The 17825-nt window shown below is 38.9% G+C and overlaps 1 protein-coding gene across 2 annotated transcripts in view; it reads left to right on the top strand.

Moving 5' to 3' along the window:
• Positions 1–5085: 5085 nt before the first annotated feature.
• DYNC2I1 (dynein 2 intermediate chain 1) overlaps positions 5086–17825 on the top strand; it is a 32391-nt gene continuing 19651 nt past the window's right edge. The window contains exons 1-6 of one of the 2 annotated variants that reach the window (XM_051612391.1): positions 5086–6527; positions 10156–10209; positions 12313–12745; positions 13316–13368; positions 14034–14360; positions 15999–16057. In XM_051612391.1, coding sequence (XP_051468351.1) covers positions 6513–6527; positions 10156–10209; positions 12313–12745; positions 13316–13368; positions 14034–14360; positions 15999–16057 — 941 coding nt within the window. In that variant the 5' untranslated portion in view covers positions 5086–6512. The remainder of the gene's footprint in view (positions 6528–10155; positions 10210–12312; positions 12746–13315; positions 13369–14033; positions 14361–15998; positions 16058–17825) is intronic. The other variant, XM_051612392.1, reaches the window with a different exon arrangement.

The raw sequence follows: 17825 nt of genomic DNA on the forward strand, positions 1-17825 counted from the left end.
GCCCGAGAAGGGATCCGGGCCAGGAGGAGATCCTCGCCGCCTCTCGCCGGGCTCCCCTCGCGGCCGCCGGGAGCCCCCGTCGCTTCGGACCCTCCGGCTTGGGGGGAAGCCGGCGCGGCCGCCCGCCCGTCAGGGCCGCCGCCGCTTGGCCTGGAAGCAGCGAGGTGGGCAGGGTGCCGCGGGAACGGGCCCCTGACGAGGAAGCGGGCTCCTGCCGGGTGGCACGGAGCAGGGCCAGTTTGCCGCGGTGTTGGCGGACGGCGAATGTGCCGGTGTGCGCTGCCCGGCCGGGGAAGCCGCAGTGTCTGCCCAGTCTGTTCAGTCATGTGTGAGGTTGTGTGGCTTCTGCCTGTTACACCCCCCAGTAACAAGCTTCGTATTTGTCTTTGCTCTCTATTGAGGGTTATTATTAAAGGACCGACTGCTCAGTGGCTCAGAGGAACCGGAGGCCGGTCACTCCCCTCCCTTATGACAACAGGTGTTGCCTGAACTTTTGCTCACACGCCCTCAGATAAAGCTGCTCCTCTGTCATCTGAGCACACAGGGTGGCACCTACACTCTTGGGATGACACAAACTCTGATCTATGAAACTAAAAAACTGATTCTTCACACGTTTATGTCCTGTATCCCTTTTTCACAGTATCACCTGATTCCCATGTAATTCTTCCTACCATTCCTTTGTATTTTCAGTAATTTTAATGTATCCAGCAGTTTCATATGGGGCAGCTGTTCCTTGTCCTTAGCTGTGTGCTGCTCAGTTTGCTGGTATGCACTTGCTGGTTAAATTCAGCATTTACCAGGAGGTTTTTTCTTTTGGCTTCAAAATAGCCAACCTTTCACTCAGTGGGAAAGAGGGTCCTTTTTCTTCAGCTGCTAACTTTCACAAAATTTGTAGGATATTAAGAGACTACTGTTTGCTGACAGGGAAGAATGAATTTAGCTAATATGCTGAGAAGTTACGAGCACACATAAAAATGGACAAATAGGGAAACTGCATAAGCTTAATTTTTTAAGAAGTGAAAGCAACATCATCCCAATTATCCAGAGAAATGGAAATTCAGAAAGCTGATGGCACTGAAGGTAAAGTTATTTGCTCAGTGCTGCACAGCAGAATTGGAAAAATAATCTGTATCTTGACAACTGAGTGCTGTTCCGTTGTATCATTTTTCCAGATTCCCTCTGTGCCTGCAATGGGACACAAGCAACCACTCTAAGCAAAACTGGTTTCGATGTTGCTCTCTACCACTGGTGGTGTGTTTTCTCCATCTGTTTAATGAGGTTCATCAGAATGAAAATTCAGAACAAGTGATATAAAAATGGAGTAACAAAAGCAAGGATTTAAAACTATATGGTAAACCAAGCTTTGGAACCAAAACTTACTTACTTAGGGTCTTCTAGAGAACTCAAAACGCCTAGTCCATAACAGTGAGGGTAGTGAAGGTCAGCATGAGATCCTATAAAAGCCTGCTACCTTAAACTAGGGGTAGCAAACATGACTCTGTGACCACTATGGAAGCCAATAATCCCAAGCTACAATAAATGTGTGTGTTTGTTGGTTTGTTTTGTTTAGTTGTTTGTTTGTTTCATTTATTGTATTCCTCTTCTAATTTCTTAGTTTGCTTACATAGACTTTCTTGTGAATGCCTGATCCTGAGCTTCAGTAGCACCTAGTGTATGAATGGCCATATTGTATGTTGGCACCCTCCATTACAACCAATACTATTAATATTTTCTCAAGCCTTTTGTTCTCAGTCTTAGACTCCATTGCTCCATTTTTCTTCCCTGTCTGGCTTCAGAGTAGCTGAAGAAGAATACAGCTGTACCATGAACCAAAATGAAAAATCCAAACAAACCAAAAAAAAGTGATTGAATTGACGTGACGTTTGCCAACTAACACTTTACCATATGCTGCGTCTTACTCTGCTCTCCTTCATGTCTCAGTGTGTACTCTGCAAATGAGCTGGGTATAGAATTTGCAGAGGAGTACCCTGTACAGTCATTGTTAACATACTGGTGAAGTACAACAGAGAAAAAAAAGTAGTCTTGTGGAAGCATTTAGAATGACAAACACATAATTGTAGGCCTGACAGGTTATCATTGATCCTGGGCAGAGTAATTAATTAGTTGATATGGAAGTCTGATTAATCAAAACTGAAGATGGGTGTTACTGTGCCAATCAAATAGGAAATCAGAAGCAAGACCTTGTAGCATTAATTTAACAGCATTTATCTGTAGCATCAATAGAAAGTTCTGATAATAACTGACTTTTTAGAACTTCCATAGATAACTAACTTGGTCCCTCATGGTATTTTAATGAAGAAACTGAGTGGTATGACATTAGCATGCCACTATTATAATAGGGACAAAAGACTCTTATTAAAATCAACATATAAACTCTGCTGCCAGGGAACGAATCAGGGTCAGTTACTCTGTTACAAAGTTTTTCATTAAACGTTCTGCATCACAAGTTACTTGTTTATTCTACTTGCTCAAGATCATTTGATTTGGTAATTCACTTATTTCCTGATCCTAAATTTTAATATTTACAATAGCCTTCAATGCATCAGGAACTCTTGAAGATACTCAGTTATGTTACAGAGATTACTCTTTCCTTAAGTATCCTGCAGTGAATTGTATCAGCTACAGAGCTGATTATATCTGTCTAATTTAGATAATATTTGTCGTTTTCATACCATACTGTGTAGATCTGTTGCTTTCTTAGAATTGTAATTAATAATTTTTATTTGCAGTATTCCTTTATAGCCATTCCTAGCCATATCTGTTTGTTCCTCCTTTTTACTGGATTTCTTTTTTGCTTTTTAAGCTCATTAGTTTCCATTGGAGTCAAAGCAATGTTGGCCTATGCTGATCCTTATTATGGTGCTTTTTTGCCAGTAGATACCAACACTAGCTTTCAGAATAACTTCCCAAAAGACCTTATTTATACATGTAGGGTTTTGAGGATGAGAGAAACTAGGAAAAATCGATTTATATGGTGAAAAAGAAAATCTTAAGTTTCCCTGAATTCTTTGGATTTGGCACAAGAAAACATGTTTTGGAAACAATTTTAATTGTTGCTTCTTGATCATTATCAGAAACAGTTAACCCTCCTGAAGAACAGTATTTGATATTATACCTTATCTCACCCAACAGCATTATTTCAATCTGATGCTTCTCTCTACAGGTTTCTAACTATTGAATAGGAATCTTTACTGAATAGAAATCTAAGAATGTTAACTCAGGAGTTTTTTCTGAAAAAAAAAAAATAATCGGAATTATTGATGGAAACATAGATAACATGAAGTTTCATCCTAGTAAATTCTCATTATGAGACTCACTACTTCTGTGTTTGATTTTACCCAGCTGTCTCAACCTGGTTCAGACTATCTAGTATGTAGCACAAATATTTTCTGCCTGTTTCAAATTATCTAATCTATAGAGCACAAGGAAGAGTCAGGAGACTCTACCATACCTGTTCAGTGCATAGAGCTTCTGTTGTTTAAACAAAACCAAACATGTCTGATCTCTGGAATAACAATCTGGCTTCAGTTTCACCATATGTATAAAATGTACTCTCAGGATAAGATCCTTAAATATCTGTTGTTCCTGAAGACAGAAATACTTTCCACTAAAATGTGTTTTTTAGTAAGTTTTCACAATAATAGTAATATTTTTCTCCTCAGGGGATTCTTACAAGTTAAAGTTCAAAACTAAAGGCACATAGTTTACTTCAGAGATCATTAGATTTTGCTCTTTCTGTTTATGAAGCTGACTAACAGCATTTTAAACTCTTTGCAAGAGGTCATTCATACACCTTGTTCATAGCAATATTTGAGTTTTCTTCTCATCTTCATAAGGCCTCAGCAGAAATTGGTTTTAAAAAAAAGGAAAAATATAGCTATAAAGTTTAGATCCTAACATGTCTCTTCCTTCACCCAAACCCCCCATTATTTTATTTTTTGTATAATAAAAGAATAATAATTTTTAAGCATGGTGAAGGGTTGTCATGTTGTCCCTATGAGGGTTGATACTTCCAGTAAATTGTTGGTGTATTGCTGTGATGTGTCATGCCATACAGAGGTGGAGAAAAAAGCAGTATCACATCCTAGGAGTAGAGGAACATCCAAAGACAAAAAATATCTTATTACTATGGAATGTAAAAAGCTAATTTATTTTATATTCCTCTTTTTCAGATACTAGTGCAGGTGAAGAATAAGATACGTGTGCCAAGCCAGACAAGAGAAAAGCATGTAGAAGCTCAAATCATATTAGAATCCTCAGGGCTACCAGAAGCCTTCTTTACAGCACACTCATCTTTCCAAGAAAACCCAGAGCATCTTTTTATGCTATTACTACAACAGATATGGGCCATTTTATTGCCTATATTCACATGATTCTAATACCCATTTTTACAAAACCTAGTACAACTACTGATGTATTGATTTTTCCACTACATTAGTGAGAAACTGTAGTTTATTTTAATACAAAGTGGGACTTAAACATGCACAGATTTTAGTTCTGTTATTCTAGCTTGTGTTCTCCTGCAGGAGTTAAACTTTAGTTTGATCCTTGTCTTTTAGGTTTGAAAAGTTCTTTCCAAACCCTCTAGTGGTGCTTTCCCACAACTGTTATTTTTCTCTTGCCATAAACTTGCCTGATTACTGTACTCCAAGAACAAGCTTTTGGTAACCGAAACTGGTGACTTTAAAAAAAATTATTGTTTTGGTTGTGGATTTTTTTTGGTGTTTTGTTTTGTTGTTTTGTTGTTGTTTTTTTTTTACAAATACATATACATATTGAAAAGAGTAGATGGTAGGACCAGAACTTAAACAAAATTTTTTTTTTTTTCGACCAGTGTTTGGTATCAATGACACATTTGCTAGTTACATTTCTTTGCTATATCGTTGTTAAAATAAAATTAATTTAGAGTACTTGAAGGCAGCTTTTCTCCTTCAGCCTCTATACAAAGGATGGTATTTCTGTCAGGTACCCCACACTACGAGATGCCTTTTTTTATGTTACTGTAACACTGTCACCAGCGTGGCTGAAGAGCTCTTCGAGTTAATCCAAGATGGCTTGTAAGTGCATTTTTATTTGTTCAGATAATATAAAATGCTTATAGAGTATTATTCCTCTGCCAAAGACAGCTAAATAATTAATAAGTGTTTATAAATAACTTAGTATCCATAGCTGCTTATATTTAGTGGATGTGATTTAGCCCTTAAAGGTCACATAGTTAATGGTGGTGTGTTGTTTGCTTTTTTAAATGATATATTGAGGGGTTTTTTTCCCCTTCTAATTGCTTGCCTAATTTGCCTTTGTTTTTCTGTTATATGATAAAGGAAAATATTTCATTGTGCAGACAGGGAGCTATCTTTAGCAGCTTTTTTTAGTTTATTCCGGAAGCGTGACTAGGAAGCAGCAGTATCAACTGTATCAGTAATTTGTAAATGGACTATTGAAGACAAAGACTTACATAAAGGGTTAAATGTTGTCTCTTTGAAGTCAGCCTGACAAACTACAGCAAGAATGTTTCTCAAATGCAAAAAAGGTTCTTCCTCTGCGCTTTTTCCTTTTGCTCCCATCAACATTCAGTTTTCTACAAACATTAATAATAATATTAGCAACAAGTTACTTTTTTTACTGGTAAAAAGAGAAATCTGGGAACGAAATGCAAAGCGCCTTGAGGAACATTCACCGGGTGTTTTTTTAAATCGCACACCACGCTTAATAGGTTGCAAATACTTGCTGTGAAAATAGCACACACACCTTTCCTGCGGGCAACCATTATTTAAGTCATTTGTTTCACGTCTGTTGGGTAAGCTGCAGCTTGCTCCAAGCTGTTACTGTGGACATATTATTAACGTTTTTATTTCTGGAGGTGTTCTTCACGCCTGCCTCTACCTGGCATCGGGGCAAACGGCAGATGAAGTTAAGCTTATCACCCCCTTTCCCCCCCCCAGTAACCACAAGAAGCGAATCAGGTGAGTCGGGTGCTGCCCGGCGCGGTTTCACGGTGGCCGGGGAAGCTCAGCCCTGAAGAGAAAAGCGGTGCCTGGAAGCACCGCACGGGAGGGTGCCCGCCGCGTCCGAGCAGGCCGCCCCGCCACCTGAGGCAACGCAGCCGGGCTGGCGGAGGAAAACCTTCCTGCGGCCGCCGAGGCATCCCCGACCGCCGCTCGTGGCTGGAACAGGGCTGGGCACGACCAGGAGCCGCCGCTCCGCGCTGGAGCCGCGCCCGGCAGCGCCCGGCGGCCTCCCCGCTCCCACAAGGCCGCGCGGCGGCAGCGGCCTCCGGTGCTCCCGGCGGGCCCCGCCGCGCCGCTCCTCCTTCGCTCGGCCCATCGGCTGCTCTCCCCTCGCCGCTCCTCCATCGCTCGGCCCATCGGCTGCTCTCCCCTCGCCGCCCGTTGCTAGGCAGGCCCGGGCGCAGCCGCCGCCGTTTCCTACCCGCTCGGAGGGGGCCGGTGGCGGCGGGACGCGGCGCCCCGCTCGCCCCGCTCGCCCCGGGCATGGAGGGGAACAAGGTGAGGGGCCGCTGGGAAGCGGTCGGGGCTCCGGGGAGCCGCTCGGGCTGCCGGCGCTGCCCAGGCCCGGCTCCTGCCGGTACTGCGCGAGGGGCCGAGCTGCCTTGCCCGTTCTCCCCTTCCCCGGAGGTGCCGGGAGCAGGGGCAGCGGCGCGGCCGCCCCCCGGCCCAGCGCGTTCTGCTCGGCGCCCTTTGAGCCCTGTGGGGTCCTGGCGCCTGCCCGGCGCCGCTGCTGTCCCTGGGCGAGCCAGGGCGTCTCTGGGGGAAAAGGGAGGGAACAGCCCTAGGGTTTGTTTGACCCGCCCTGAGACCCCCCCATGGCTGTCCCGGGACAATTCCATGTGTTGCCGGCGCGCTTGCGGCATTCCCGGCCAAGCAGCGGCAGTGAGGAAGGCCTTGCTCTCCCAGGGGAAGGACGAGACTGCATCAGCCGCAGTTCTCTCTGTGAAGACGATGGGTGGCTTGTGAAAATACCCAAGGCTGTTAGTGTGTCAGATTGTAGATAAAAGTGTAATTAGTAACTGATTCTTCTGTGACTGCTAATTGTCGGGTTGTAGTTCTTTAGGAATGCACGTAACTTTTGCATGATGGTATTAAATTATAAAAAATGTGTAGAGCTCCAAAATAAAAGGAAGCAAAACCGCATGGACAGGCTAACATCAGTTACTGTGTTACATACGCACTATAAAGTGAATAAGTGTCAAATGTGAATCTTGATTTTATACCTAATTAATTTGGGGTTATGCTGAATAGAAAATTGAGTAGGAAATAGAGTGACTGAGCCGGATATGTGAAGTAGTATGTTAGGACCACTCTATAAACACTTTAATTCAGGTACCATTTCAGTAACTGGTACCTTACTGAAGAGGTCAGCTAGTAAATTGTGATGGGAAGTTAAAACTTCCATGTGAAATTTTTCAGGCGTGTTGGTATGAGTCTGCCAAAGACCTGGAGACAGTTTTCCTGACAGCCATACGGAGTGAGAAAGTGTTCTTTTCCTGTTTCTGTTCTATCAAATCAAGTTTATCACCCAGTGCTTACCCATGTGAGGGCTCTCAAATACGCAGCTCCTATTGGAAATAAGAAATAAATGTATGTAAAAAATAAAGTACTTTGGCTTAAAAGCAACAGACATTTTACTGTTCTGTGTTTTTTTCTTTAGAATCAGAGTTAGCTGAGTTCTTAACTTAAAATTAAGTTCTGAAGACCCAGTCTTTCTAGGTTGTGAGTGAAGAAATCCTTGATCTCTCTTAAATAGTTTATCTAAAGTAGCAAGTTCTCTTGTCCTGCTGATTTCATAAGGCAACATACTTGTTTAGTTTAAAGGACAGATTTGTAAATATTAAAAATTTTCATAGCACTTTGTGAGTATATCTGTGTCATTTTATGTCAGCTGATGAGCTCCCCATGCTCTGAGGTGGATAACTGAAGTTAAACCCTAGTGTGGTTTAAATAACTAATCTTAATCTGGATTTAAGCAAGCATATAAGGACTTCTAAATTAGCAGACAGGTGAGAAACTTCAGTAATTCCTTTTAAAGTTTATTTTAAACAATATTTTTGTCTATACAGTGATTGCTCTACTTACAGAGGGACAGTGGTCTCAAAGGTATTAAGTTCCCTTAAGCTTGCACAAGCAGAGAATTAAGTGGAAAATCATATATAAGCAACAGATGCTAGTGGTGGTGGTGAGAGGAAAACTGCAGACCCCAGAAAAGTGGTTAATGCACCTTTCTGAGCACCAGAGAATCATCTCTGAATGTTGGCTGCATGCTTTTTGCCTCAACTTTGAAATAAAGCTCAAACTACATTATCTGATATAGTCTATTAGTTGTACTGGTGTTAGACTATTAGGCATTCTTTTTTTTGCTTGCTGATATCTACTTAAATGTTGTCTAAAACCGAAACATAATCGTATACACCAGGGATTTAAAATAGGTTACTATTTGGGACTGTAACATAACCTCACTGTTCTCTTCCCGTATGTTTTTCCTTCCAGCTTTCCCTTACGCAAGTTCTGTTGAGTTTCTTGGGCTTTGTTAAAACTTCACTCAAAAAAATTATCAGCTTTGGTTTTGCTTTCTCATCTGACTTTCCACAGTAGTAAATATTTGTACTCTTGATGATCAGAAGAAAATAAAGGGCACTTTTGTCTCAAAGGCTGCCTGCTTGATACTTCTTATTGACTTCAGAGGAAGCTTACCAGTCCACTACAATATTTTATAAACTCTAAGTTTGAAAAGGCTAGAATTTTTTCCTGTAGAATGGTTTAAAAAAATACGTTGATAAAGTGCTATTTTAATATAATAAATTAGCAAAAAATGGGCACCATGTGTTTATTTTCTTCCACCAGTACAGCTCATCATTCAATTATTTGTGAGCAATTGTTATTTTTTAGTAGCTTTTACCAAGTCTGAATTTGAGAATTAGTGTAGCCTGGTCTTGTCACTTTGAATATAGTAATATCTCAATTAAGTACTTAAAAATATTCACTAGATGACAAAATTCCTCATTTGGTAATACCAAACAATATTTTTCTTAGTTTGTTCAGCAGAAGCCAAGCAGGTAAGGGCAGCAGCTCTGCAAATGAGGATAGAAGAAACACCATCTATTCAACTGGGGAGAGAAATCTAGTGAAACAATATCCATGTATACTTTAATTACTTTCCTTTTTACTTTTTTCTTCAAGGCTACACAGAAATATTTCATATTGAACATAGGTCATCAAGGTGCTCTTCAGGTACTTAGGGTTATTCACATACTGGTTACGTTTGTCCTGAAATCCATAGCTAGCAGGTGTAGGGAACTATTCTCCTCTGCTCAGTACTTGTGAGGCCCTGCCTGCACTACAGTGTCTGGTTTTAAGGTCTCTGGTACTAAAGAGATTGTAGAGCGAGGCACTGAGCTGCTTATGGATCTGGAACCCTGATGGATGTGGGAAGGAGGCTAAGGAGCTGTTCAGACTAGAGAAAAGTGAGAGTGGATCTAGCTGCTGTCTTCAAATACCTGAAGAGAATCTGTGGAAAAGGTGGAGCCAAATTCTTCTCTGAGATATGTAGTGAGTGAGAGGACAGAAGGTAGTGGCCCTAACTGCCAGCAAGGGAAATTATGACTCAGTACAAGGAAAACATTTTTAGTTGGGAGTGCTCAAACCCAAAACTAAGGTTGCTCAGAAAAACTCCAACCTCAGGAATATTAAAACCTCACCTAAATAAATCCGTGACCCGGACTTTGAAGTTAGATGTAATGGAGGAAGTGGTTGAACTTTCCAAAGTGGCCTGACTATGTGGACCCATTTGGTCTATCATTGGAAAACCAATTTTAAGTCTTTCTTGAAGGGGCTGCCCTGTTTTCCGCCATAGGTACAGACTTCAAAACTGGGTTACCATGTGTGTACAGAGCTGGATAACCCAGTAAAAGTCTGAGTCTCAGGTCTTTCATGTCCAGTCAGATCAGGTATGCTGCAAGTATACACGAGGGATAAATCACTGTAATGTTTACATTACAAAATTCAGTAGTACTTGACATCTAGACCTTGATCCTTTTATTTGAAAAACTATTCATTGTGAAATTATTTACTTCTCTCTGCAAATTGATTACTCAGTCCTTTGCTATCTTTTTCATTCTAGAGAAGAACCAAAGAAGATACTTGGAAATCAGAAGAACTGAGGAAACATCTTAGGGTGATTTTATTTCTACTAGTTTTGATGTTACCATAGAGCAGCAGAATTTATTGAAAGTCTAAACTAATAGAATCATAGAACCATAGAATGGTTTGGATTGGAAGTGACCTTAAAGATCATCTAGTTCCAACCCACCCGCTTTGGGGATATAGAAGGGTTGACTGGCTGTTCTATTAGCCATGGTGCCTTGTGGATCTTTAATAGCTCTCTAAGACTTTTTGGTACACCAGACACTTTAAATCTGCATCACTGAATACAAACAGTGAAGATCTTCAATGTATAGCTGCTAACTTCCTTGACACAGCTGACTTACGGAATCTGTTCAAGTGTGTCCAAAGGCTGGCCCGCTTAGCTGTTGCTAGCTACAGAAGTAGTATGGAATCACTGTACAGATTTCTTAGTTTGGTAAATGGAAAAAAATACCATAGTTACAGAATTCACACAGCACGCAATAGAGTCTGATTTGTTGGCCAATCAAATCCGGGTTACAGCTCTGCTTTATGTGTACTTTTTCACTTTCCTACGTGTATGTTATGTAGTGTATTCGTTATCTTAATCTGTAATTTTTGCCATGCACTTTGAAACTGGTTAATTACTTTATTTGCTGGTCAAATAGGCATTCAGGCTTCAGTCAGTTCCACCATTGATATTCATATTAGCATTATGATATATTTTTTAAAGCTCTTTTCTGATATGTGATTCTTTTCTATGCAGATCTTTATTAGTCCTATGATAAACTATAGCATCCTACTTATTAATCTATTACCTAGTTTTCTATCAATTGCATTTCAAAGCTTCCCGTTATTTCAATGCCAGTGCTACAGTATAAGTACTTTTTATTTTTTAGACATTTGGTAACATTTCCACTACTTCCATGTGGGCTAAAGCAAACAAATTTGAGTTGAAATGCTGTAGTTCCAACAGAAGTGGTATGGTTGGACTTTAATTTCTGTGAAACAGATGGGTGAAGTTTAATTTACTTTACTCATTGACTATAATCAAAGCAATTTCTGTTTGGTCTGCATTGAATAAATAGCTGAAATCATGGATGTAGTTAAATTAGTGAGAGCTGTGCTACTTGCTTCAGAAAGGTTAAAATATCTCTTATGACTTCAGATAAATCACAGGATCACGGAGTCACAGGATGGTTTGGCTTGGAAGGAACCTTCAAGATGACCTAGTTCCAATCCCCCAACTAGACCAAATTGCTCCAAGCCCATCCAACCTGGTCTTGAACGCTCCCAGGGATGAGGCATTCACAGCCTCCCTGGAAAGATAGAAACTGTTGATATCTGTATTCTTAAATTCTAAGCCAAACAGGCAGCAGAAAGCAATGACTAATTAAACCTACGGTGAACTCACCATATTAACATACTAAAATACCCTCAGGCTGGAAGGACCCCCTACTCACAAAAGCCCCCACCTTCTGACCACATGTAGTAAAAAGTAGAAGTGCTACCACTTAAATTGGCAGCAAAGAACTAGTTAACCCATCATGTAGACAAATTATATTGGTATAATTAGAGATAAGGTAATTTTGCATATTCTTGTGTATAAAAAACCCCGTGTTATGGGGGCTGGTTTTGTGGCTTTACCGCCTAGCACCCCTTTCTGTCCAGAACTGGAATAAAGAAATGCCCCGTTTGGGTGTCCAGGATTCACAGAGGTCATCCTGAAAGAACAGAGAAGGAAGTTCCCCCCTGTGGAAGGGTGTCACTGATCTCTCCCAGCCTCAAAACCCTGCTGGAGCCCAATGCTCCAGCCCACAGTGGATAACTAATATCTGTCTGCATGAGCTAGCAGCTTTAAGATGTGTAGTTAATTTTTCAACCTCCCTGTAAACACAATGCACAGTTCCACAGTAAATTTTCTTTTTTTACCAAGTTCTTTTCAAATACGTTGAAAATGCATTTTATTATTTATTTCCCCTGTTACTTCTTTTTACAATAATACAGACATAATCTTGGTATTTTTACTAAGTAAGGTTAGAAATTTTAATACAGTTTTGTTGTTGTTGTTGTTGTTGTTTTTTCCCACATGAATATACTATATAAAAATTGATTGCTGGATTGTAAGAATAGACTTTTTTTTTTTTTCTTTCAGGCATCACAACCAGGTAGTCAAAATGAAGACCAAAAGCACCGAGAAAAGAAACTGCCAAAAGATAAGTCTGTTCATGACACAGATGCTCATAAACATGAACACAAAGACAGAGGGAAGAGCAGGGAAAGAACAAGAGAGAGAGAGAGATTTAAATCTGGTGAAAGAGAGAGGGATAAAATGAGAGAGAGAGAGAGGGGGAAAGAGCACTCAGGAGAAGGAGACCAAGAAAGATACAAATATAAGCTTCAAGAGTCAAATTTGAAGAAGGAAAAATACAGTGTACCAAAAGATAAAGACAGGGAGAGTGATAGAGAAGGAGACAAAAAGCATAAGAGACATGAGGTAAAGCAAATAGATACACAAAACAATCTGAAATCATATGAAGGAAGAGATAAAGAACATCACAGAAGAAGAGAAAGCAGGCATTGTTTGGGTAAGTTGCTTTGGGTTGCTATTGTACTTTGAAATATTTGATATTTAGATGGAAGTACTCTGAAACCATACCCTATCTGTACATGGATTATAAAAGTGGACAGGTTTGAGTACCTACTGAAATGTAGATCTTTATTGAATCTTGAAGTAACCTCATTTTATTTTGATGCTTTTAAAAATATTGATGCTCGTTTCCCTTCCTCTGAAGAGGGGAGTGAATGTCACTGGTTTTGTTGATTGGTTGACTTGAAGAGGGTAAATACCTCCCTGCCTAGACATTCTCTACTGAGGGATCCTTTTGAATCCTCAAGTTGCAGGCTGATGGTTGAAGTTAGTGATATGTGCCATTACTCTTAGCATTACACAAGACAATTGAGAACAGAAGGATTCATTAGGAAAAAAAAAAAAGAGTAACCAGCTTTGGATAGAAAATTTTAATGGAATTTTTAGAAAGTTACTGCATTCTAGAAAGCCTATGTAACTGAAATACTGTTTTCTAGCTGCTAGAGTTAATTATATACAGATTTTGGATATAATAACATTTGTTCATTAATTTATATATATTTTCTAGAGGAGGAGAAAACAAGAAGTGAAGAGCGAGAAAGAAGAGATACAGAAAAGAAGGTAAAGGAAGGAAAGGAATTAAGTGTTTCATAATGGAGTGAGATAGAATGTAGATAGAGTGTAGAATAATGAAGAAACTGGATCAGAGTCCAGTTCCCAAGAAATCCAGGAGATGCAGAGATAGTAAGGTCCTCACAACTGTACAAAACACAAAACAATAACATGTTTCTGAGCCATTCTTCATTTTTTTTTTTTTTAAGTAAAAATAAAATAAAATTTGCATAGCAAATAGTATTTTATAGTTACATAAAAATTTTCCATCTGCTATTTATGCCTTTATGCCTTCTTTACAAGGGTATTGGTAAATATCTATTCTATTTTATATTAGACCACTTAGTAAACAAAGAATTAATTTTTTCTGTGAAGAATACATAATCCATAGAATTTTCTGTAGCAAAGTATGCAATGTCCCAGAAGAATTGTCTGGGAATCTCAAGTGATGCGATATTTTATATCTGGGAATCTCAAGTGATACAATATTTTGAAACTTGCCATCATAGGAGATTTAAAAAAATAAAAAAGCTGGAAGACCCGCATGGCAGAAAATACTAGGTTACTTACAAATCCATCATTTTAGTGGTCAAAAATTGATAGATTTGTGAAGATAAAATTTTTTGAGAGTTTTCTAACTCTTTCATGTTGTTTATTTTTTTCTCTCTTTGCAGGATTATGATACTAAAAGAAGCATTGACAAAATTTTAGCCTACAAAGTTCAAGAAGGTGGACGGGTACACAGGTTACAAAAAGATCAAGAGTCAGATAAAGAGAGAGAAAGAAGACATAGAGAAAAAAAAGAGCATTCTGTGAGGCCAGGAAAAGACAGGCTTTCCAAAGAGAGAAGTCATAAACGTTATGAAAAGGAAGAGGAAGAAAGGCATAAATCAAAGAGATCTAAAGAGAGATCTTCCCATGGACACAGAGAAGGGCAACCAGAAGAAGCTACTGAGAGACTGAAAAGTAGAGAAAATGAAAGAAAGAAGAGTGATCGAAGGGTTAGTTTTGCAAGATTTTAAAACATTACCTTATAACTCACTTTAATTGTTGATATTTCATCATTGGTAAGGTGAATAATACAAGTATTTGGATTGTAAGTCAACATTTTCTGAAATTTGAAGCTAAAGTGGTAGATTAAAATTCTACGTCTGCATTTAAGTATCCTAACCCAGAGCCGATTCCTTCCATGAAATTTAAAACTAGAACTTGTCTGTTTGCTAGAAAAGTCTTTTATTCATAAATTCTGTGTTGCTATGACTTCTGAAATTTTTATTAACGCTTTGAAGTAGAGATGATATTAGGCCAGAGATTCATTGAAATATATTGGCTGCCTTTATAGGAAAAAAAAAAAAAAATTAATAGAAACTTACTTTTGATGTTGCCTATAAAGAGAGCATGGATGTCTGTCTCACAAGTAGGCATGTGAGTGTGCATCATTTATATTTGGTTTTTTGCCTCTACTTCTGAAGCCATAGGGTATCTTCTACGGTTGTAATACAGAGCAGGTTGTTATCTCCTAGAGATAATACAAGTGTTCATTCTACAGGAATGGGAGAAGAAATATATAGTAATTTGTAACTTTAAAAAACAGGTGAGTTTTATGGAACATGGAACCATTCAGATGGTCTAGGGTAGTTGCTTCTGCTGCCTGAAGACTGAAGATGTACGAGCTTCTTAAATAAGAATTCAGAAATACATGTTCTAGTGAAGGTACTGGGCATCTTCAGAGTAGGGACCCATCACCACTAGTCATTCCTGTAACTGACTTTCTGCAGTAGAATTCAAGTCTGTCTGAAGCTTGTCCAAGGTTTGACTTCCTTGGAAATTTACTCAAGTAGCTATTAACAGAATGTACTCACTGATGCTGATGCTTCTGTCTCAGATTTCTTTTTCTGATGTTCACAGACAGAGAAAAGCACCTTTGTATTAAACAACCTCTTTAGGCAAACCTGAGTCCCTATACTGGGGATAAAAAAAGGCTGAGGCTGTTCTCTGTATCTGGGTCCAGCTGGTGTGAATTGCTGCAGTCCATACTGTTAAAATCTCATTCTTTGAAGCAAACTGGCCACAGGCCTTATTGAGGTCAGCCCTTCATCCCTAGCAGGTTTTCAGCCACCCCTAGGGGTTATTTAGGAAGGTGCTCTGGGCTCAGAATTTAAGCAGTATGCAGTGGGCCTTGAGAATTTTTTAAGCATAGTTACTAATATTCTAATGGAAAGGTACCTATAAAAAGTCAGACTTTACTCTGATAAATTATTATAAGGGTTTTTTAAGCAAAGGAGATTCAAGATCCTGCCTTGTTTCCTTTCTGAAATGCATTGTAGGAAGGGATGTAGTCAAGCTTCACTCTTATGTATTTAATATTTTCAGGAGAAGCTCATACTAGGTGTATCACAAATCTTTTATGAGTGTTTCTTTTCTTTGCTTACCCAATGTGTAAGGAGGAGATACAGAAATTCTGATGTTCAGACACAGAACTTCTTACAAGCAATGACTGATGAAAAAATAGTATGGGTCATTGGAATAATTCATTAGAAACCTTCCTTACTGTGTAATATTGCTCCTACTAATGCAGGTTCATATACATATTTCCTCCCAGCATTTCTGACACATGAATATTGTGATTTATTTTACAGAACAGTGAAGACAAAAGAGAGGAGAGGATTCAAGAAGAAATGAGCCATCAGGTTGTAAGGTAAATTCAGAGACTTAAAATAAGTATATACTGTATGCTGTCTCTTAAGATTCGGTCACCTTCAAAACAAAATAATAAATTCTTGATCTGAGATGTCTAGGGCAAATATATATCTTTTTTTTCATAGGCCCTTTGACCAATACTATAGCAATTAAAAAGAAAGGTTAAAAATCTGTTTTGCCTCTGAGAGGATTTGTATAAAAATGTATGTGTTTGTATTCAAATTTTTTTTCTATCCCAGGATAGCAAGAGTTACTTTACAGTCCTTGCAAATTGCAGATATATTTATCTAGGCACATAGTTTGGGAGGCAGAAATGCTGTATTTTACCACCTGAAAATTCACTGGGCAGTTCCATGGACTCATGTAAGGTTCGTGATGGATTACATAGGACTGTCTTAGGTTGTTTATTTTAATTTTAATATCTTCACTTAGTTTCTACTCTGGATGGTGTCTAAAACATTATATATGTGTAGTATGTTGACTGTTGTACGTGAAAGGAAAAGGTCCAGGTTATCCTCAGTAGGATCAGTAAAATTTCAGGATAATATTTCTAAATTTTATTACTAATAAATGTAAAATCTTACAGAAGTTCTCTCTATATTCTAGTTCTTTTTGCATTCTTTAATAATTCAGCCACGTGAAATTCCTGTACCACGTTCTGAATTATAACTCTCCAGGTATTGTTGTCAGGCACTGTTCTTATTCTGAAATCCCAGTTCAGCTTCCTTTCTCAAGAGAAAACTGCCCTGCTTGCTTCTGGGAACACTGACAGAGATAAGGAAGTAACTACCACTGTTCGCTAAATACTACTGTTATTTTTTATGTATGGGACAGATTAATTTAGTCTTTTTGAATTTGCCATTATGGAAGTGTATTCCTATATAAAACAAAAAAAAATAATTCTTTCAGAATACATATGTTGGGATGCTTCCTAGCAGCATCACTCAACTGTGTCAAGCAGTGCCAAATACACAGGTTGTATTTTGAAGCTGTTGTTTGTGGGGGAGGGTCATTGCTTGTGTGTAGCTGGGAAAACGGAGTTAGCCATTTCTATGTGGTAAGGAAGGCAATATGGTTTACTGGGATGTCCCACAACCCTGGTTCAGCCTCAGGCTCTGTCAACGTTGAATCATTCATATTTGTTAGGAGAGGATCCAGCCAAATTTTTATTTTTATTGTTCCCTTTACTTACGTTTATCAGTCCCAAGAGCAGTATGTATGAATGACCTTTTACTTAAGAAGTCAGAACGTTCTCCTCTTGAACTCTTATACTCTACTTATAAAATACTCAAATATTGTTAAGGAGCAGAGCTGGTTGTCGATTTTCTCCTGCTCTCTTACCCTGACTTTATTTTACTCATAAATAAAGTCCCTGAATGAAAGACTAGACTCGAATGATTTATAGCTTTAGAACACATTACACCAACCTGAGACTGTTTTCCACTTTGTTGCAGATATTAATACAACTAATAGGTGTGTGGGTTTAATAGGTTTTTTCCTCCTTACTTTTTCCATTTTGATGCAATTACAGACATTAAATTTGGACAGGGTTTTTGCAGTTCTTAGCTGATTAATCACTTGGCTGTTTCATTATAATTTCATATCATAGAGATCTAGAAACGTATTTGTAGGAATATTTCAGTTTATTGGAAATTTTCAACATACTGTTTCTAAGAAAATTTTTTAAATCCAGAAAACAAAAACAAAACAAAACTAGTGTTTTCTTCTGAGTTAACAAAGAAATTTGATGTTATCTTTTTCAACAG

Source organism: Apus apus, chromosome 2 (genome assembly GCF_020740795.1).
Source record: "Apus apus isolate bApuApu2 chromosome 2, bApuApu2.pri.cur, whole genome shotgun sequence".
Classification (NCBI taxonomy): domain Eukaryota; kingdom Metazoa; phylum Chordata; class Aves; order Apodiformes; family Apodidae; genus Apus; species Apus apus.